This window comes from Artibeus jamaicensis, unplaced genomic scaffold (genome assembly GCF_021234435.1).
Source record: "Artibeus jamaicensis isolate MK-2021 breed Jamaican fruit bat unplaced genomic scaffold, CSHL_Jam_final contig_465, whole genome shotgun sequence".
Lineage (NCBI taxonomy): Eukaryota > Metazoa > Chordata > Mammalia > Chiroptera > Phyllostomidae > Artibeus > Artibeus jamaicensis.
This window is the reverse complement of record NW_026521843.1, coordinates 35,624,845-35,646,344: the sequence shown is the minus strand read 5'-3', so window position 1 is coordinate 35,646,344 and position 21,500 is coordinate 35,624,845. Positions and strand designations below refer to the sequence as shown.

The window sequence follows — 21,500 nt, the reverse complement described above, 5'->3', positions numbered from 1 at the left end:
CGGGGCAATGCTATGTTCACCTAAGAGTCAACTGTTCTGGGGCCTCACGGTTACTGGGCCTAAGAGACTTACTGCCTGACCTGGCCAGAGGTGAAAGGCCACAGCCAACGCATGCTGTGCTTTTAGAGACAGACACTAAGGGCACTTAGGCCCAACAAGCTCACTCGTGGAGGTGATTGCACGAAGGAGACTGATGAGGTCAACGGTTTGTATCCGTGGTGCGGCCAGACACAATCAGCAAACATGACACATGGGCATGATTTTGCGGTGCAGATTCAAACTACTCACGATGGAACAGCCTTACCTGGGGTCTCCGCAACATCACCTGCATTAGGTGGGCAATGGCAATGAGGAAGCGTCAAGGGAAAACAACAGCTAAATTAAGTCATGTTTCGAATAGCGAAGCACTCAACACCAGCATCAGAAAGTTTCAAATGAAATTTAAAAAATGGACATGGGGTCAATGAAAACAAGCAGGAAGATATGTTTGTAAAAACTGCCTTTGAAATGACCAAGTGAAAAAAAACACCACCTCTTGCAAATGTGAATCAGGTCACATTTGTCACTGACGGTTGCCTAGGATACAAAAGACCCGGGCGCACACTGCAGTCTACCGGGCTGAGCACAACTGCCAGGCTTCAGACACGGGGCTCTTCACCTGATACCTGGGGTCTGAAAAATTATTCTCACAAGCCCAGACAGATAGGGGCATCTATTTATTTGGAATATGATGCTATGGCCTGACTTTACAGTTCCTCAGAATCACCAATCACTGGAGTGTTGACTCAAGCAACACAGATACATTCCGGGCTCAAAAAGTCAACAGCAACGTCAACGAGAGAGTGTGGCTGTCGGTGGCCTGCCCCCTCCCTCCCCAGTAACTGCTAAGTCAATAGTCCTGCTCAGGGACGTTCCTACCTATCTGGCTGGTGGCCACCACGTTTCTGTACTTGGGGTGCTGGTTCACCGTGAGGCAGAGGATGTCGTCTGTGTGCTCCAAGTAGAAACTCTGGCTCCCTGGGAGGGAGGCGTGGAGGGTGAGTGGAGGAGCCCGAAGGCCTCAGGGCACCTGCAAAGCTCTGGGTGGAGTCTTTGGAAGCGCCCTGCATAATGAGAGCTTACACCCCAAATTCCCACTTCAGGATCATGCTTGGGGAGACAGGAAGTCGTTTTTCCATCCTCCCCGTGGCCCCGGACTGATGGCTTCTCCACATCTACCCCTGAGCAGGGTCGGGCAAAGCAAGGTGGGTAATGCAGGCTGAACCAAAAAGGCACCCCTTACTTTTCTGACAGGGGGAGAGTGAAGTAGGAAAATGTAGACAGTTCCTGACTCACAATGGTTTGACTCTACAGAAAGGGATATGCATTCAGTGGACACCGTACTCTGAATTTTAAACTACGATTGTTTCCCAGGCTAGCGAGCGAGGTGCGGTACAAATCTCATGCTTCCGCACAGCAGCAGCGCAGTGCAGCGAGCCCCGCTGCCTGGCTGGCGCGGTCGGACGGGAGGGGAAACAGCAACGCTCTGCAGCGTACTCGCTGCGTCAGCTGGTCCTGCCCAGCTGCAGGGAGGCCAGACACAAGTTTTCTGAGCGTGTTTAAGGTAGGCTAGGCTAAGCTACAAATGTTCGGAAGGTTAGGGGTATTAAATGAATTTTCAACTTACGATATTTTTAATTTACGATGAGATTGTCAGGACACAGCCTCATCATAGGTCACAGGGCATCTATGCTTAGGGAATCCCTTTTAAGTATCTTTGTTTGTCGAAGCGCCAACCCACTTGAGCGCCCGAGTGGCACACACAGGTGCTGGCTCCCCACCCCCGGAAGCCCCACCTTGACATGCGTCACAGGAAGTGGAAGGAAAAAGAAGAAATGCTCGATCGTCCACTGTGGCGAGTGGGTTTGCCGACTGTTCACCTCATGAAGAGGTGAAGGGTGGTGCTGATATTCAAGGAAATAGCACATTGCCATTAACGTGAGAATATTACGTAGACAATTTTAAGGCCCCCTCCCTCAAAAGACAAGTCACTGTGTGCCCAGTGGTTTCACTGTCTAAAAATCTATACATGAGCAACTACACAAATTGGGAAGGACATGATTATTGGAAAAGAAAAAAAGTTTTAAGATATGAGGCAAAATTAGGCAAAATATTAACATTTAAATCTGGTAATAAAGATATGGGCATCTGTTCAATTTCTGAGTGCTTCTTTTCACTTGAGTTGTGTAGTACTTTAAACTCTTAGTTTAACGGTGTACAGTGAAGGGACATTTTGGGAATTTGGGGTTTTTTTTTGTTTGTGTTCTCGTCCTCACTGCAAATCTAGCAAAATCGTCAACACAAGTAAAACTTGGAAATCTGAGCTGCTACAAATTTGGTCACTGTTAAAAATGAATGAGACGAGTTCCCCTACACCTTGCTCTTCGCTACTTTTTGCAAGGAATTTCTCTATTCCCCAAGCCCTCCTTCTGCCTTCTCTCCACCCAGTCAGCTTCCTGGCAGCAGGTCAAAATATTGACACCTCTCTGACCTTGACCCCTTGGACTCTCCAGTGCTGGGCCTGAACTGAGCATTTTTTAGGACTAAATGATACCAGTCTGGAAGGGAGAGGAATGGCTTTAAAGGGAAGAGAAAGTTTAAGCTTCGGGGCATCTAAAGGAAAGTGCGCACGACGGCCAGCAGGAGAAAGCCTGTGTTCAGACGGCGCCTTCTCCTGGCCGGGTCACCTGTGGAGAGGTTCTGAACGACCCCGGCGGCTGCGGTGTGGAAGATGATGTCGGCGCCGTCGTTCAGGTAGTGCAGGTTGTTGCGACAGTCGAACCCCCGGTAGCCAAACACGTGGTCGAGAGCCAGCTCCTGCGTTCCCACACAGAAATGAGAGCGGCCTGAGAGGAGCAAGCCGGCACCGCAGGAAGAACCACACGTGCCCTGGGAACCGCGTGGCCCGTGTGGCAGCCGACCGCTCACTAAAAATGCTTCGCTTCTCCACTAGCTGAGGATACAGTGCAGCCCTTTTCTTCTCTTAAGCTGCCTGGAATGCTAGGGGGGCAGGCTGATGCACAGAATTACAGTGAGTTTTCTAAATACACTGGATTTGCTCCCCTGCTCCCCGGGCCAGCCAGAGTCTTCGGATTTCATGTTCTCTGTATAAAGGTTACTGCGAACTCTCGTGTCTGCGCCTTGGCAGGCACCCTTAGGTGAGATGAATGGTGGCTTGGGGATTTGCTCTGATTCCCACAGACGCAGCGGGGCCTGGCAGGGCAGAACGCGCAGGCAAATGCCACGGTCATTCTGTTGCTGGGTGCTTGTCCTACCAAGTTTCTACACCATTTGCATTTTTTTCAACAACTAGATACTGTTCTGGGTGTATAGTCTCTCTCTCCTTCCTGGCTTGTCTTCCAAGACAAAGAGCAGTGGCTGATTCAGACCAGGTGGGCTCCTGGTTCTATCTGACACGCACGTGCGTGGGCCGTGCCCCTGTGCCAGGCACTGTGCTGGTGGGTGGGACACACGATTAGGAAGATGTGGGTTCCTTTTCTCCAGGTTCCCTGCTTCTGGCCCTTTCTTTCTCCAGTGCTCAACAACTGCAAACATCAAATGAACTGTCCTAACACACCGCCCCCTTACTCTGCAGCATTTGCTGACTCTCCCGTATCCCTTAGGTTGGCACAAGTAGCCCCCACACACATCTGTACCCCTTGGTCAGGCTGACTTGTCTGTTGAGCTCCCATGTCTGAGCTTTCCTATCTTTATGATTTTGCTTTTTAAAACATCTCTCACCTTTCAATGTACTCAGTGTCTGCCCGGCCCTCAGTCTCCCCGCACCCCCACCGCTCACTTCCAAGTGTTCCCCAGAAACTGTGTGTGTCATAATCTGACCCCCAGGCCTCATGGACAACTGACTCAAGCTGGGCCAGTCAGATGGTCTCTCCCAGGATAGGATGGTTTAGGACCGGGGACACTGGCAGGCCTTGCTGTTTCAGTAACTGAGGAGATGTGAACTCAGGTGCTGGGTAGGACCCGCAGTCTCCCAAAGTAGTTACCAGACTGCTTCAGACACACACGAGATCCTGTTGGGCAGAAGAAGGTACTGTCTTGGCTTATAATGGCTTTTCAGCTCCTGGATCTTATCTTTCTGAAAGCTCAGCTGCATTTCCCGACCTGTGCTGCGCTCTATGATAAATCCTCCCAGTGAACCCCTCTTTTCCAGTAAAGGCCTCAGTGGGATCACAGACTAGTAGGGGAGACCAGTGTGAGTAAGAAAGAAAGGCAGCAGAGTATGTGACAGGGCTGTTGGGGGGGGGGGGTGCAGGGGCGGGACAGTGCAATGGGGCTGGGCATGCAGGAGGGTTTAGGTTGAGGAGCATCAGAAACAGAGGGGACACCAGAAAAGGACTTGGAAGGACCAGGGTTGTGGCGGAAAGAGGAGGAGCTTCTGAGCAGAATGGAACTTGAGAAGTTCTCATCAGGAGCCTGAAAGCCCAGGGCAGCTTCAGGGACCACTAAGTAGTTGGTTTGGGGTTAGAGATTTGAGTTATGGTGAAGAATCACAGGAGATGAGCTTAAAGGGAGCTCCTGGGCAAAGTTCTGCAACCACTCGTCTGACCCCAGTCGGCAACATGGGCATCCCCTGGGTCTCGACTAAAGAGCTGACGCTGCAGGCAGCAGGGCGGGGTCAGAGGCAGGAAGAACAGTTTGGAGACCTCTCCCAGAAAACAGCAGGTTCACCAACAGCACAGTCCTCAAGTCTCAACAACCGAGTTCACATCCCTCATCACTTGCTGGCTTGGTCATCTTGGGCAGGGGGCCCAACAAGTCACTGAACGTCCTCGAACTAGTGTCGTCATTTGCAAAATGGGAACAATAGAAGTACCTACCTCATAGATGCGAGGCAGTATAAAGACTCCGCAGGAAGTCTGTAGCATAGTACCTGGCACAGGGTAAGTGCTCAAACAGCAGAGACGGCAAATAAGCTCACGCTCTCCCCACTTCTCCCTCCCCCTCCCCGACTGGTTCTGGGTTTAGAAAAAAGGAGCTGGCGCTGAAGGACATGGGACATTTAGTGTTAGTAGCGATAGGAGCCAGTGGGCACGATTCCGGTCACTGGGATGGGGACACAGTGCCATGCAGGAGGGAGAGGGAATGGGAGCCATCAGGTCCATCAGGCCCATCAGGCCCATCAGGCCCATCAGGTCCATCAGGCCCATCAGGCCCATCAGGCCCATCAGGCCCATCAGGTCCATCAGGCCCATCAGGCCCATCAGGTCCATCAGGCCCATCAGGCCCATCAGGTCCATCAGGCCCATCAGGCCCATCAGGTCCATCAGGTCCATCAGGCCCATCAGGCCCATCAGGCCCATCAGGCCCATCAGGTCCATCAGGCCCATCAGGTCCATCAGGCCCATCAGGTCCATCAGGCCCATCAGGCCCATCAGCAGGACAGACAGATGGTGATGCCCATCAGGTCTTAGAACACTGACACCAGATTAAAAGCAACATCTCTGACTTCCTCACCTCAACCAGTTTCTTTTTTTTGGTGATATTGTTCTTCTGGAGTTTCTCAGGCTGGGGAACCGCTCTGCTCACAGGTGGCCTGGAACAGAGAGGCCAGAGGAACAGTGCTGAACAACAGACAGTAAGGCCAGGCCCCTCTCTCCCCCACTCAGAGGACCCTCCTCCTGAGTTTGCTCTGTGCTGCCCCGCCTTGCCTGCCTCCACCCCCTTCTGAAAAGTGGCTTCTGACATGAACGGTCCTGTATGATGAGGCCTTGACTCATGGGTGCTGAGGTGGCTTCCCCACACCTAAGCCGTGGTGGCCCAGGAGGGCCCTCCTGGGAGCCAGGAAGGACAGCTGAGCCAGAGGGCTGATTTTACAATCAAAGAAGGGCTTAAGCATGAGAAGGTAGGGGCCATGCTTCCGGAATCTACTGGACATTTTGCAGTCAGGGATGTGCCAAACTTGCTCTGAATTAGGCAGTGAAAGAATCATGGCACGGCATGGCATGAAGTGGGACTTCCAAGCCAGGCTTGGGAAGGGCCTGACTGCTCCGTACTCAGGTCATTCCCACGACACAAAAGGGCCAGTAACAGAACTCCCGCTCTGCCCCATGCCTCAGGGTTATGGTCTACGTTAACCTGCTACCCTCATAGCAGAGGTTGCTTTTCCATTCTCAGTTTTGAAGATCTGGGTCTTTACACTGAATCAGGAGAGTTTGTAATGGGTAAGCCCTCATGGATTCTTATATGAGTCGGACAATTTTGGGTAACCAGAGAGTCCCTTAAATCAACTTGTTGGGGTTTAAGAAACTGGGGACGGGTAGGGGAAACCTGCACCGGCCCCCGCTACACATTCCAAATCCATTAGTTATTGCTCTCAGGCTAGAAGAGAAAGGATTACCTTGATCCCCTTGTAAGCAGCAAACAAAGCCAAGTGAGAAACTTAGTACAGTTTAGAGCCACGTGAGCAAGCACCTCATTCATGCACAAGCATTTTCCAAGTGAACAGACATTCCTGTGTGGCACAAACCATGCTTCCCGAGCATGCCAGCAAAGAACTAAAACAGAAATGAAAGAGTGCACCAGTCTACAAATTCAGAAAGCTCATACCCTGGCGTCTCTGGGCAAACTCTGCACTAACGCGCCTACAGAATGGGGAGAAAAAAGGAAGCCTTGTCAATGCTTCCCACACACTCTCCGTGACTTTGCAAATGCGCCTGGGGACTCTGCTTATTTTAGAGCGTGCTGGGGACAAACGGGTCGTCAGAAAAACAATCACATCCTCCTGGATGTCTCTGGGACTTATGCACAATGGGCGCTTTGTTTTCCAATCAAGTTCAGCTCATAATTTAGCCTAATAATCTCCAGTGTTTCTTGGGAGGGCAGCGGCCCTGCTGGAACAGCATGCATTTTTGTGCTGGGGTTAAACAAGCTATCTGTATTTTCTCAGAAACTCTTCAGTCAAAACATGTTATGTAATCATAAGTGATCACTGGACCAAATGGTATTATAATCAGCACCGAAGAATGGGCAGCGAGCACATCTCTGCAAAACGACACCCCCGGCTGACGTCATCGCTGCCGAATTAGCAAAGCCAGGAAGCGGGGGCCATGCCAGTTCTCACAATGAGCCACTTCCTTCACATTAATTATCGATTCCCAGGACATCTGCTCTTTCTTCTGTTTTAGTGGGACTTTCAAGTGAAATCCGTGGGTTTCTTCTTTCACCAAGAATGTGTCGGTGTAGGACAAAAGCAAGCCGAGGTCTGAGACGGGAGCGAGGGGACGCTAGGACCACAGCCTGGCTCACTAGGCAGACTTTGGGATTAAACGCAGGGCTTGTTTTCAGGGTACGCATGGGTTGTATAATACGCCACATATTATACAGTGTAGACAGAGTATGCATACAGGCACAGACACTGTGTATGGATATATACACGGGACTGTATATATATATACACACGCAGACGCAATCTGATGCTTTTTTCACCTTGATTTTCAGTTAAAAACTGAAAAGTAAAGCAGTGTCAGAATGTTTCTCTCATATCTCACAAGCATGTGTTTACAGCCGTATGGCTCCCAAACTGAGATGAGAGGGGCAAAGGGAGGAAACCTGCATGGTGGCCAACTCAGTGCATTTTAGGTAAAGGCCCTTCGCGGGTGCGGATTCTGCATGAACGCTTAGTACTGGATGCTCATCGAATGAACACTTGGGCTTTTGCAGAGTGCCGTGAATACTTACTTGACAATTCCCTGCCTCCAAAGGAAAGCAAGTTAAAACACAATACAAGCATTAAAGGCTTCTTTCCAGGCATCTATAAACAGTGTTTGTAACATCAGACATGGGAGGGGCTGCCAAAAATTTCAAACACGGTCAAACAGCTGGGGGTTTAGCATTTTTCAGCGGATCTAAATCCTTCCAGATTTAGTGGATTTAAATCCTTCCAGATTCAGAGTTCACTGGAAATGTGACTCTGAAAAGCTTGGCTGAGATGGGAAAGAGGAGAGTGCATGTGAGCATTCACTCCCTTTTCAGTCCAACGAACTCTTTACAGCTGGTTGTTTCCAGCTGGCGTGCAGGCTGGGAGAGCGGGGGGAGGTGGTGAGCACCCTTGAGAGTTGGCAGGGAGACTCAGAAAGGTTAAGAGCTGGACGGCGAGGGTTTGGGGTTTGGAGGTGGAAGGGACAGAGACACAAAGGGGCCTCCTGGGAGCAAGTGGGGCTTTGAGGACAAAGAAGAGAGCTTCCACTGGGCAAGAAATTTAAGGACAGAGCCTGGCAAGAGAGCAAACAAGTTGGATGACTGGGAGAGAGGAAGACGCACAGGCTTGAATTTGGAGAGAGCAGGAGAGAAACTTTGCCAAGAAAGAAAGTGGGACCAGGAACCCCAAGGAGAGGCTGTGCACTGAAGCACGTGACTGGGTGTTAAGTAAGGAGGCAGCCCTGTCCCTGCCCAGTGCCGAGGGTGTGGGCTGCTGAGACCCACCCCACACCTGTGCGTGCGGTCCCCACCTTGTGCACGCCTGTGCCCTATGGAAACAGCACATTCCATGGGCATGGAAGGTCAGTCCCTGCTGCAAGCTCATTGCCCAGCAGCCAGACTGCCGAGGAGAAAGCTGAGACTCACTTGGAGGTGGGTGGAGCACTCCCTGCCACACGACCTTACCCGGACAAAGGCCTCTAAGAGTGGCCGGAGCCTGGGGGTGCCCCCTCCCTGGGGTGCAGGGCTGGTGGAGTGCATGGTGACCCAAGTTGGGCAGCAGAGCCTTCAGCACCAAGGGTCTCGGAGGAGGACATGGAAACCAGCCTCTGCGTGACAGCTGATGGGCGGCAAGCTCAGAAACCCAGCGAGAAGCAAAGCAGTTCCAAGCAGCTTCCATAAAAAGGGGTGTCAGTGTGAAGAAACTCGGCTACATTTAGCCAAGAAAAGCAAGTTTGGAATTGTGTTTAGTGTTGTTAGTCAGACTGTGTTCCAAGTGCCACTGGAGGAAACTGTAGCTACATTCCCAAATGTTCTGTGAAATGCTCCAATAATTTTCAAAATGTCTTAGGAAACCAAGCTACTCTTGATCCTGGTTTTAGGTAGAAACCAGTAGGTGATCTGAGACTTTCATAACTGTCCTCAAACAAGGTCTATCACCCCCTGGGTGGGCCCCAGGGACTCAGTGAACCCCTGACACTCAGGTCGAATCACGTTTGCATATGTGCATTTTTCTGGGTGGGGAGGGGACATGTTGTAACCAGATTTTCAGAGATGTCTGTGTGTGGGGGGGGGAGAGAGAGAGAGACACTGGTGCTCTAGGGTATGTTCAGGTTTAGGAAAAGTGTCCAAAGCCATAGGGTTTCTCTATTACCAAAACAAAGAAAATGAATTCTTGTGTGTTCCAGAACCATCTACACAGCTGCTCAGTGGTGAAGTGCAGTGGAAGGGAGTGGGCAGGAGAGGTATGGGTGACCTGAGAGCCTGCCATCTTAAAAATGCTCTTGATCTAAGCCTATGACGCAGCCCTTAAAGAATGGGGATATAGCCCTGGCTGGTGAGCTCAGTGAGCTAAACATCGACCTGCAAACCTAAAGGTCACTGGTCCCGTTCCCAGTCAGAGCAGATGCCTTCATTGGGGTCGAGGCCCCATTTGGGAGCACGTGAGAGGCAACTGATTAATGTTTCCCTCCCTCTTTCTCCCGCCCTTCCCCTTTCTTAAAAAGAAAATAAATAAAATATTTAAAAAATAGGGATATAGTCCCAGACATGGCCACTTTAGGTGAATATTAATTTATTCAGGTGAAAAATTGAGGGCATCAAGGATGGAGTGAAGGAAGTACAAGTAAGGCAGACAGACTATTGAAGAAGCTGCTACAATGGTCCATGGGAGGGACGGTGAAGATCTGACAGATGCTGTGGTTGTGGAGAAGGAAACAAGTGCATATTTAAAGGATACTGGTGAAGCCGAATGTGAGGACTTGGTAACTGATTAGCTCTAACGGATAAAGGAGGAAGAGCATTTCAAGGGGAGTACCAGTTTTCTGCTGGGCATCTCAGTGGAGGGTGGCACCACCGAGACAGAAGATCCATGAGGAAAAGCGGTGGGTTCAAGTTTGCTGTGTCACATTCTGGACATCTGTGGGTTGGCTGTCCAGTGAAGTTCAACTGAGTTGGAAGTTCAACTGAGAGGTGGGACTTAGATTTAGCACCTTGGGAATCACCCACAGCAGGCGGAATAGAGGAGATGAATCAGGGAGAGGGTGCAGGGTAAAAGAGAGGATGGCCGTAGTGAGATCCTAAGGATCAATAGCAGGCGAGGGCCTGGGAGAGGAGGTTGAGATGGGACACTGAGGAGGAGGAAGCCAGGAGACATCGTTTCCAGAGGCGAGTGAGAGAAGAGGGTCTGTAATTTCACTGTCCAATAAGGTGGCCACCGAGCACTTGAACTAGGGCCAGTCTAATGAAGAGGTGTGACAATGGGAGAGTGTGCTCCAGATTCTGAACTCCTAGTAAAAGTAATTTTAAAAATAATATAACTCATTGACATAACTGATTACACATTGAAATATCTTATTAGATAGTGGATTAAATAAAATATATTAAAATCAATTTCACCATCTCTTTTAACTTTTTTAACGTGGCTACTCAAAAAAGGACATCCTCAGCTTGCACTATTATTTCTATGGGAAAAGGCTACTTCAGGAGAAACAGTTCTTCCTTTTAATAAGACAAAGAGGAGAGTGGATTGGATTTGGGGATGAGGAAGTGGACATGTCAGCAGAATGACATGGATGGAAGACGGATGGAACGGGCTAAGAATGAAGGAGAGACTCTGTGAGGCCTGGATAAGAGGAGGAAAGGGCAGAAAGGTGAAGGTGGGGACATACGTCCAAGTGTATAAAATACGTCAAAGGATTTGTCCTGTTCCTTGAACAGAGCTGGGCAGAGTGGGAAAGACTGGACCGTGATTCTCGCCTGGGGACACGGCTCTCGCTAAGGAGAGTGACATAGAGAGATGATGAGGGAGCAGAGAGAATGGGAGGCCGAGGTCCCATCCCAGCACCAGCTGACGGGCCAGACTTGAAGAGGAGGAGGGACTCACTGCCTCTGAAAAGAGAAAAAAGGAGGTGAATGGTTTACGTGGGGTGGAGGATGGGAAGCAAGATGACGGAGAGAAAACAAGGACCAAGGTGCAGTGCATGCCCAATGGCTTCTGTTTTCTCAGTGAAGGAGGTTAGAAAAGCCAAAAATGGAAAGGGTTTGGGCCGAAGGTTGAGAAGGGGGCAAAAATTTGTCTGACTTCTGAGAGGATGGCAAAGGGAACCAACCCAAGACGAGAATGAAAATGAACGAGCAGCGAAGAGGGCTGAAGTGCCGTGGGCAACACCGACTCTGGTGAGGGCCCTACGCACCGATGTCACTTTCTAGTCTGAAGAGTGAGGGGGTGGGGTGTAGGGGAAATATAGGGGTGAAGAGTCTTACACTCTTACAGGACTGTAAGAATGACATTTAGGCAAGCAAAAAAAAAAAAAAAGTAAGGTCAGGAGGGAGCTGATGAACCTAGAAAAAAATGCAAGTGTCTACGTACCGGATGTCATAACGAGGATGAAGATTGGGTGTACTGAGAATGAGAAATCTAAAGGAGGGATGTGATGTCACTGACGGAGAGAGGCACTATGGGTAAGAATGTAACTCATAGCATGGCAGGAGCTGAGGCTGACCAGCTGACTATGAGCTGAACTCAGAGACAGGAAATTAGTAAGTGACAGGAAAGGAGAGGTAGGAGATGGCAGAGCATGAGTGGGTGCTTCAAAGGAGTGGGTGGAACTGGTTAAAAAGCATGTCAATACACTCTAAATACACCTGCAGCCCAGGCTGGTGTAGCTCAGTGGATTGAGCATGGGCCTGTGAAGCAGAGTCACCAGTTTGATTCCCGGTCAGGGCAGATGCCTGGGTTGCAGGCCAGGTCCCTAGCAGGGGGCATAGGAGAGGCAACCACACACTGATGTTTCTCTTCCTCTCTTTCTCCCTCCCTTCCCCTCTCTCTAAAAAAAATAAGATCTTTAAAATAATAATAATTAAAAAAATAAACACACTTGCAAAAGAGATCTGCCACAACTTATGCTCACTAACATAATTTTAAGGGGCACAAATCGTGCACCTTTGAAATGCTTCTGCAAATACCTCCTCAGTTACTACATCATGACCACACAACAGAAGAAAGAGGCAGGGAGAACGACCCCATAGCCCCCATTCCCTCCAAGTGGAGATCTGAGGGATTTTTGGAGGCTGGATTAAAACAATCAGACCCAACTCTGCCACTGTCTCCTAAGACCTTCCCTTTCTAAGAACAGAACAGCGCTTACCGTTTGTGATGCCATCCCCGTGAGTGGGTGTGAGTCTACTGATTACACTGGGGGACTAGGGTTTCCTAGGTGCAGTAATCTTTTTTAGACAACATTTTAAAGCATTTTCCTCTGGCTTTTTATGGCCTGGCACATCCTTTGTGATAAAAAGCAAACAAACTATCCCCTAACGAATGGCAGGGTTAATTATCTGTTATATTGACATCACTGCTTTGCTTCAAATGCTACAGGAAATCAAGATTTGAATAAAAGATTTCAATCGAGATTGAATAAAAAATCATTTATGATGGTAGCATTAAATTCCCTTTAAAAGAATCGACTACTCAGCTTTCAGTGGAGTTGCATAGCTAAACAGCAGGCCTTAAAAATGATGAATTTCAGCATTTCATGGTTTAATAGATATTGTAGCTTCAGTTCCTTAGCACAGGAAACTAGCTCTCTTCCACCTGCTCAGAGCAGCAGGGTGTGGAACTCTCACTGAACCAAGAACCAAAGGGAAGAAGGAGAATTTGGCCGAGAGAGAAACACTCCGGAGGAGCAGGGACTCTCCCCGCCCTGTTTGCTCTATGGACTGAGGTTTGAGCTGCACTTACACACAATACACATGCGACTGCAGGCCTCCGTGCTAATTTGTAGGCTATTTAAAGTCACTCTATCAGCACAAACGAGATTGGAACAAAGAATCAGAGATTCCCATTTACTGGACCAAGCATTAAGATAGGATGATGCGGTCCTGACAGATCTGTCTGGTAAATTTGGTAGCACCTGCTATGCTAGCAAGATTGTCAGTTCTTAGCAACTCAAACGATACAAGCTCACAAAGCAGCTATTGATCAATAGCAACAAAGGACCTCTGTCAGGCCTGCCCAGCCCAGGGAAGTGCCAGGAGAGCTGGGCTGTTCATTCGCTAACTTCGGCCTGCGGGGAGCGTGGTCTGCTTCCTCATTTTGCCTCAGGCAAACTTGAAATGTGAATTTACTGATTAAATAAAGCATTTTGTTTTTGAAATTGGGAGCGGTTTCTCCCAGCCGATTTCTGTCCCTAAACACAGTGCAGATGTTTAGGGAGAAACACCAACGACTGGGATTACCTACAGACCGTATAGTTTGCTTCGCGGGGAAGCTATTTAAATCTGTCCCATTTTGTAAACATAGGTGTGATTGCTGCAGTAACACAGAATTTTCTTTTCAATTCTTTTGATCTCAGGTTAGATTTAAACCAAATAAACATTTTAATTTCTAATGGACAGATGGGATGAAGATTAAAAAAACTTATTTAACCAAGAGCAGCCCCGTGGCCAGCTGGGACACCACCGGATCCCACATGGGGTCACCCAGTTCCCCACAAAGAGACCACCACCTAAAGGTGCTAACAAAATGGAGGCAAAGGCCGTTGACAAAGAATGGATTTGTGGACCATTGAAAGGACAGGTTAATTCATTTCAGTATTAAGAGAAGCAAGCCAAGTAAGTTCACCCATTCATCTACTCATTTAAGAAATATTTGTTTGCTAGGTATTCTGTCTGGGATGCTGCGTTAGGCACATGGTGGTGGCTGGTGGCAGCCATGAGGGACACAGGGCCTGCCCTCCAGGGGCTGAGTCCCGCAAAGTTTGCAACCCAGTGCAACTTTAAATATCTTGATGCTATGAAGCCCTACATTAAGGAACCAACATTAAACCTTTCTTGCATTTTTAATGAGAAGAGTTTAAAAGTTAAAACTTAAGGATTAAAGAAGAAGGCTCTTAATTTCAAGGCTGAAACAAACAAACTCTCCAACACATTTCTCTATAAACACGGTTTGAGAAAAAGTCTGGAAGCCCTCGTGATGGAGCGGAATGGGAGGCCCTTCTGGGCGGGGAGAACCCGTGAATGCACACAGGACGGGCCTGCACTGTCTCCTTGGGGCACACTGGGGCTTGGGGAAATGAGCGCCACCTGCGGAAACGAGGAGGGCTCCTGCCTCACGTGACTCTGTCTGCAGCTTTCCACACTCTATGAAGAAACGTCACAATGTCTCACTGCGGTCTTGTCACCTTGCCCATATTCACATCACTGTCCACATCATTCACAGCCTGTGAGTGACGACCAAGCAGACTGGCCTCAGAAGTGACATCAAGGCCCAGGACTCCATCGGGCCCTTGCCAGAAGCAGCCAGGCATTCTCCAGTAAACCCTGGATATCTACCGATATTTTAGGTGTGAGAGCAAATCCCAGGGACCTGAGTTTTTCTTTCACTCACTGAGCTAACATTTTTGTAAACGTTAGAGATTCAGAACTAAAACACAAGGAGGACAGAGATGTCAAAGGTTTCACATGTTACAAACAACTTTGTAATGAAGTTGTTACAAAACGCTGTCACTAACTAACCTTTGCTTTAAAAAAATGGACAAGATGGAGACTGATTTCAAATTTAAAAAATTAACCGAGAATTTGTACTTTAAAATATGTGCACTAAGGGACTTCCGCCAGGATGGAGGCGTAGGTGGAAGCACTGCGCCTTCTCTCACAACTAAGTTTAAAAACAACAACGTTTTAGCAACAAAAATGCAGCCAAACCACAGAAAATTGAACTACACGGAAGTCTGACAACAACGAAGCCTTCAGCCAAACTGGTAAGAGGGGCAGAGCCAGCAGCAGAGTGGGGTCGGGCAGGAAAGATCCACCGGACAGACCCGGGCTCGTGACCCAGGTGTGCCAGCAGCCGTGGGTGGATCCCAGGTGTGGAGAAGCAGGCGGACCCATGGAGGGTGCAAGGTGGTGGACCCACTGAGGGCACAAGGTGGTGGACCCACTGAGAGCTGATCTCGGTCACACATTAGCGTGCAGATAAACCCATGAAGGAGAGAGCAGTGAGACGGACCGCTCAAGCCCCAGCGGCAGGAAGCGGCAGAGGGAACTGCCACTGTTTCTCTCTGACCCTACCCCCACATACAGCGTCACAAACCAGCGACCTGGGGGGCCCTGCCCTGGTGAAAACTAAAGCTCCGCTCCTCATAGGCATGAACAGATTAAAACATGGCTCAAGAACAACTCAGAGCCCCAGAGCCCATAAATCTAAGCGATGAAGAAATAGCTAAACTTTCAGATGCACAGTTCAAAACACTGGTGATCAGGATGCTCACAGAATTGGTTGAATTTAGCCACAAATTAGAGGAACATATGAAGGCTAAACTAATTGAAATGAATGAAAATACACAGGAAACCAATAGTAATGGAAAGGAAACTGGGACTCAAATCAAAGGAGTGGACCAGAAGGAAGAAAAAAATGACCAAACAGAAGAGGACGAAGAAACAAGAATTCAAAAAAAGGAGGAGAGGCTTAGGAACCTCCAGGACATCTTTAAACGCTCCAACATCTGAATTATAGGGGTACCAGAAGGGGAAGAGGAACAGCCACAAGTGGAAAACTTATTTGAACAAATAATAAAGGAGAACTTCCCCAATCTGGCAAAGGAAATAGACTTCCAGGAAGTCCAGGAAGCTCAGAGAGTCCCAAAGAAGTTGGACCCAAGAAGGAACACACCAAGGCACATCATCATTACATTAACCAAGATTAAAATGAAGGAGAGAATCCTAGAAGCAGCAAGAGATAAGGGGACAGTCACCTACAAAGGAGTTCCCATCAGACTGTCAGCTCATTTCTCAGAAGAGACCTTACAGGCAAGAAGGGGCTGGAAAGAAGGATTCCAAGTCATGAAATCCAAAGATTTCATGACCTACATCCAAGATTGATCTATCCAGCAAAGCTTTCATTTAGAATGGAAGGGCAGATAAAGTGCTTCTCAGATAAGATCAAATTCAAGGAGTTCATCATCACCAAGCCCTTATTATATGAAATGTTAAAGGGACTTATCTAAGAAAAAGAAGTTAAAAAAAACATGAACAGTGAAAGGACAGCAAACTCACAGTTATTAACAACCACATCTAAAACAAAAGCAAACTAAGAGGACAGCTAGATCAGGAGCAGAACCATAGAAATGAAGATCACATGGAGGGTTAGCAACAGGGGAGTAGGAGAAGGGGGAGAAGGTACAGAAAATAAGTAGCATAGACGGTAGGTAGAAAATAGATAGGGGGGAGGGTAAGAATAGTACGGGAAATATAGAATCTAAAGAACTTGAGATACTTGGTCATAAACTGAAGGGGGGGAATGGTGGGGGAGGAGGTATGCAGGGTGGAGGGGAATGAAGGGGGGAAATAGAACAACTGTAATGGCATAATTAATAAAATATATTTTAAAAATATGTGCACTAAATATTTCTTCTTATAGTCAGCTGGACTTGTGACTGTCATTTAGAAAAAAATATTAAAGATGATATTCAGAGGGCAGAAATTAAAAAATGATTTTTAGTTGTATTAAGAACCCTCTTTTGGAAAAGCAAATATTATTTGATTAAGGCACAAAGCTTGATTGATGCAAGTGCATAAAAGTAATCATTTCTTAAACTTCTTTTTACAAAATGATTATATATATATATATATATATATATATATATATATATATATATATATATATTACGCAGCCAGGTAAAACAGCTGAATATCTAGAGTAAATATGTCCAATAAATCGATGGCTAAAACTATAAATATCATAAATTCAAAGGAAAACTACATTAAACTTGAGTCAAGACAATTTAAGGTTAAAAATAACTTTTCTAATTCATACTCTTTCTTCCTTTGTTTCTTTTTTTTTTTTAAAGAGAGAAATGACCTTCCTTATCTAAGATAAACAGGAGAGGCTAGAAGCAAGCCCAAGGCCTTTCCAAGGAAAGAAAATAATACACATCTGCTCAGTTTGGAATTTTAAGTGGTGGCTGGACATTGTGCAGCTTCTGTAGTGAGAAGATGGTGGGGCGGGGGTAGGGTAAAAGGTGGAAAATGCTAGAATAAGTAAAATAATGTTTTAAAGATGGTGTAGAAACAAAGGGTTAAATCCTACATTGTTTTATCCATCCCTGGATAGCCAGCCAAAAGCCTTTATATAGAGCTGCAAGCCTTTTTATTAAGCACTTGTTAGTAAGAGACCTCGAAAAAATATTGGACTGCGGACTCGGGCGCACAGAGAAAACAATCTCTGAGCTAACCATTGCACTGCATTCACTCAGAAATAAAAGTATTTATGTGCCACTTTCCATAAAGTTCAATTTGCATTAATTCTGTATTTTATCACTATTAATGTAGGGGTTTTTTTCCTGAATGCAAGTTCCAGGTTTCAACTGAATATATTAAATAAAAATCTCAATTATCACCATTCCCCCATGTAGATGATTAATCTGAGCAGTTTGGTGAGGAGGAGATGGGGACCATGCGTCAAACAACAAATATTTAAAACAAATCACAATCCAAGGCCCCACCAGGTCCAAGGAAAAAGACTAAAGGCCGGTCAGCTCATTTGGATTTTAATTAAAAACCATGGTCCACACTTGCAGATACTATTAGAGCCCATCTACAAATTTTTTTTTTTAATGCGGTGTGATTCACCTCTGCGGTGATCATGCAGTTACCACAGAATGTAAACTGGGGCTGCACGATCGATCACTTCGTCCGCACAAAACAACTGGGTATCGCCAATAGATGTGTCTATAGTTCTAAGTTTATAGTTTGTGGTGGTGGTGGTTTTCCTCTAATGTGAAAACAAAAATCTCAGGAGATGGGCTGAAGATATTAAACACTGCTTCTAAAACTATTTGGGACTATCGTCATGTAACGGGAGAATAAAATCTCAAGGACGCAGTCAGACTTTCTGGTGTGCGAGCGTTTCAACGCGGTGCCTGGGCTCACCCAGCCGTGGTGGAAAAGCCATGGCTCCTCCTAGCTGCCCACTTACACTGGGTGAGGTTCCAAGTGGCTCTCATGATTCTTGATATTGGTTTGGCTGTATTCACTGGCATCTTTAATTGACTGCATATGCACTGTTGTAATACTAGTTAATGAATACCTGTGTATATTCAAAGGCATTTACAAATGATAGTAATTACTCTAACATTAAATGGCCTCAGGTTCTTCTCTGTGATGAAAACACTTGTTCCCATTGGGAAAACAAGTTTAAGGACAACGAGCTGGCTACTTTCCAGGTGACCTCCCGCATCTACTCTGCACCCTTCTGCTGCCTTCCAAGGCCGCCTTGTGGACGGCAGCAATGGATCCGCCCTTCGGCTTCTGCCAGCATTCAGCTCCAGAGAGGAACCCCAGGCCAGCATGGAATGAGAACGCCGTTTATTCTCCGGATGCCTCCTCCCTGGAGCTCAGGATGGGCACCTTCAAGCCTCTCCCTCAGGTCTCAGCTCTCAAAAGGTGGTCCACTCCTGCAACTCTATTCTCCACATCTGGCAACAGCCTCCAGCTGTTGCCCTCCCCGGGCCGCTGCCCATCCCTGTGGTTCCTCTTAATTTTGCTCAACCCTTTATTAGTAGCTCCTTCATTAAGCTCTCCCCAGATTACTTCCTTTTCCCAGCTCTCTCTCTTTTTCTTACTGGGATCACAACTGACACAGGGCATTTAGCCCAAACTTGAAAGACTTAAGGTTATTCCTTTCACTGTCTACCAATATTATGAAATTCTGTCTAAGATACTAGGTGTCCTATATTTTTGTATTCTTTGAAGCCACTGTTAGGGAACTTGAGTCAAAAGTCAAAATCAGAACAAAGAAAGGTTTCTGAAGTTTCAGATGACACTACCCTATATAATCTTCAGAAATACACCAAACGACATGGTGCATAAAAGACAGCAAAAAACAAAACACAAACTCTCCCAGTGAAATAAGCTATCCCCCCAAAGAATTCAATTTAAAAATCAACATAACCTCACAACCACAAAAAAGAGCGGTTTTTTTTCAATTTTAGGTCTACAGAAATTTAAGCAACCAGTTGTAGTTATGGGGAACAGAGCAATGTATACTTGATAGAGAACAGATTCTCTGCTTGGGACAGGAAAGCCAGAGACAAGTGTGGGACCTCTTGTCTTAAAAAACAAGGACGATTTTGGAAATATATGGTGGCATTATAACAAAGTCACACACACCAACCCAAAGGATGGTCTGTTCCAAACTAAACAGTGACAGTGTAAACATGAAACATGGCAATAGGAAGCCATTCACTATAATCAGGTGAACCTATAAAAAGTTATACTATTACGTCAAAAATCAAATAATGCAAACTATGCTTTAAAAAAAGAAATATGTATCAATAGTAATCAATTAACTCATGCTCAGTTTATCATAAAAAGTGAGGTTAGAAGGAGTAAAAAATGACTTCCTGATTAAAAAAAATAAAATCCCATTTCTCTTAAATTGATATACCTTCCCTTTCTTGAGAATTGAAGTAATTACCAGTCTGAGATATAAAAAATATTTTTCCTCCTAAGTGGAAGCTAATGAAATGCCAAATCTTAGACCAGAGGATAAATCATAAACATGGAATTCAGACTGACCTGAAGCCTGGGCTTCCTGGGGCAGCTGTCCCCACAACTGACCCTGCCCTGTCACACCGAGGGCACTGGGCCAGAGCATCTCCAAGTCTAGGAGGCCCTCACAGGAGGAGGAGAGGCCACGGATACTCCCGTGAGAACAACAGTGAGTCTCTGGTGCCCGGCAGCTTGCTCCCTCCGCAGGGGCATGGCTCATGTCCCAGCAGGAATTCGTGAGGCCTGGGAGGCACCAACATTTTCACTTCCGTACGAGTCTGTGTCTTTTCTCGTAACAACAAACAAAACCTTTACATGCTCTGACTGTTGGCATCTTCCAACATTCCTGTCACTGTCCAGTGATACAAAGATGCACATGACAAGCACGAGAATCCCTGATTGTGCTGTTTCACTGAGGACGATACACACAGGCATGGACCAGCGGCCACTGCGTACTTGTCTCTCTCTTCTTCCAAGCAGCAGTTTAAGACAACTGTCCTCGTCTGTACTCTCGCCACCACTGTCTCTTTGGCATGCTGTGGTGGTCAGCACTGTCATTAGCCCCAGGACTGTGAGGAGCTTTATCAGGCCCTGGATGAGACGACTTCACAACTCCCCGAGACCGGGATGTGGGGCCGGCTGTAGGAACTGGTTAAGGCTCTGAGACGTCTCTCTCTGGGGAGAGGATAACTGCGTTTCTAATCATATGTGGGCCAGTTTAATTTGGGGCATTTTAAATATGTGTATGTGACAAGAAAAGGGTGGGGTATGGCAGATATTTGCTGTTTTGGGCCCATCCAGAAATCATCCCTCTAATTTTGACAACAGCCCTGGATTTTTACTTCTTGGGGAGGTGACTATACGGCTAGTCTGTGGGTGGCATGTGACTACTTATGAATCATCAGACGTCCGTATTTCCCAGTCCGTAGTGATTTATTCAAGGGTGGCCATGTGACCCAGCAAGGCCAATAGCACATCATAGGCACTTGTGGGGACTTGAGACTCAGAGGCAGTTCTTTCCTGCCGGTATTGACCCCAGAGCCGGTGAGGTCCAGGTACTGCTGCCATGTTCCTGCTTGAAAAGCTGCAATGACCCAGAGGAAGGAGAGCTGAAAGGTGCAGAAAGAGCAAAGACCTGGCAGCTTGATTTTAGCCCATTGCAAGCAGCACCTGAGGTTGCCCTTCCCTGGGTTTTCGTGTGAGTAACAGGTTCCTCTTCCTTAGGCCCGTTTGGGTTGAGTGTCCCCTTTGAAACTAAAATACCTATCTTATAAATTTAAAAATGATATGTAAACAAGGTGTGACCTTGCCAATGTATTGAAAAGAAATTTGTAATTTTATAGGCAACTCGAATAATCTGGTACTGAGCAAACTTTAGGGATTTTGTCCTCTGGTGAGTCTGAGGGAACTTTTTTTTTTACCAGTAAAAGACAAGATTTTGGACTACTCCTTGTACGGTGATGAGGGTCAGCATTTCATACCTTAAATTGCTCTGAAAAACTATGCTTTTCCTCTTCCGGTCTTTTTTCTCAAAAGGAACTTCCTGACATTTAAAATATGTATTGTTATAAATTTAAGTCTGCAGATAGACAAAGCATCTATTAAATTATGAGAAAATATAATAAAATATTTTAGATGAGGTCAAAACTCCAGAGCGAGGGCATGGTGTCAGGTTGGAGCTGGGAGCTGGAGAGGTGGAGGAAGCCTGGGCAGGTTGCTCTAGACCCAGAAGGATGGATCAGCTGAGATGCGGA

General features: G+C 47.0%; 1 protein-coding gene across 1 annotated transcript in view; it reads right to left on the bottom strand.

The window, feature by feature from the left end:
- EML6 (EMAP like 6) overlaps positions 1 to 21,500 on the bottom strand; it is a 231,345-nt gene that overhangs the window by 16,011 nt on the left and 193,834 nt on the right. The window contains exons 28-30 of the mRNA XM_053666835.1: positions 5,515 to 5,593; positions 2,727 to 2,856; positions 919 to 1,017 (exon numbers count right to left, since the gene is read on the bottom strand). Coding sequence (XP_053522810.1) covers positions 919 to 1,017; positions 2,727 to 2,856; positions 5,515 to 5,593 — 308 coding nt within the window. The remainder of the gene's footprint in view (positions 1 to 918; positions 1,018 to 2,726; positions 2,857 to 5,514; positions 5,594 to 21,500) is intronic.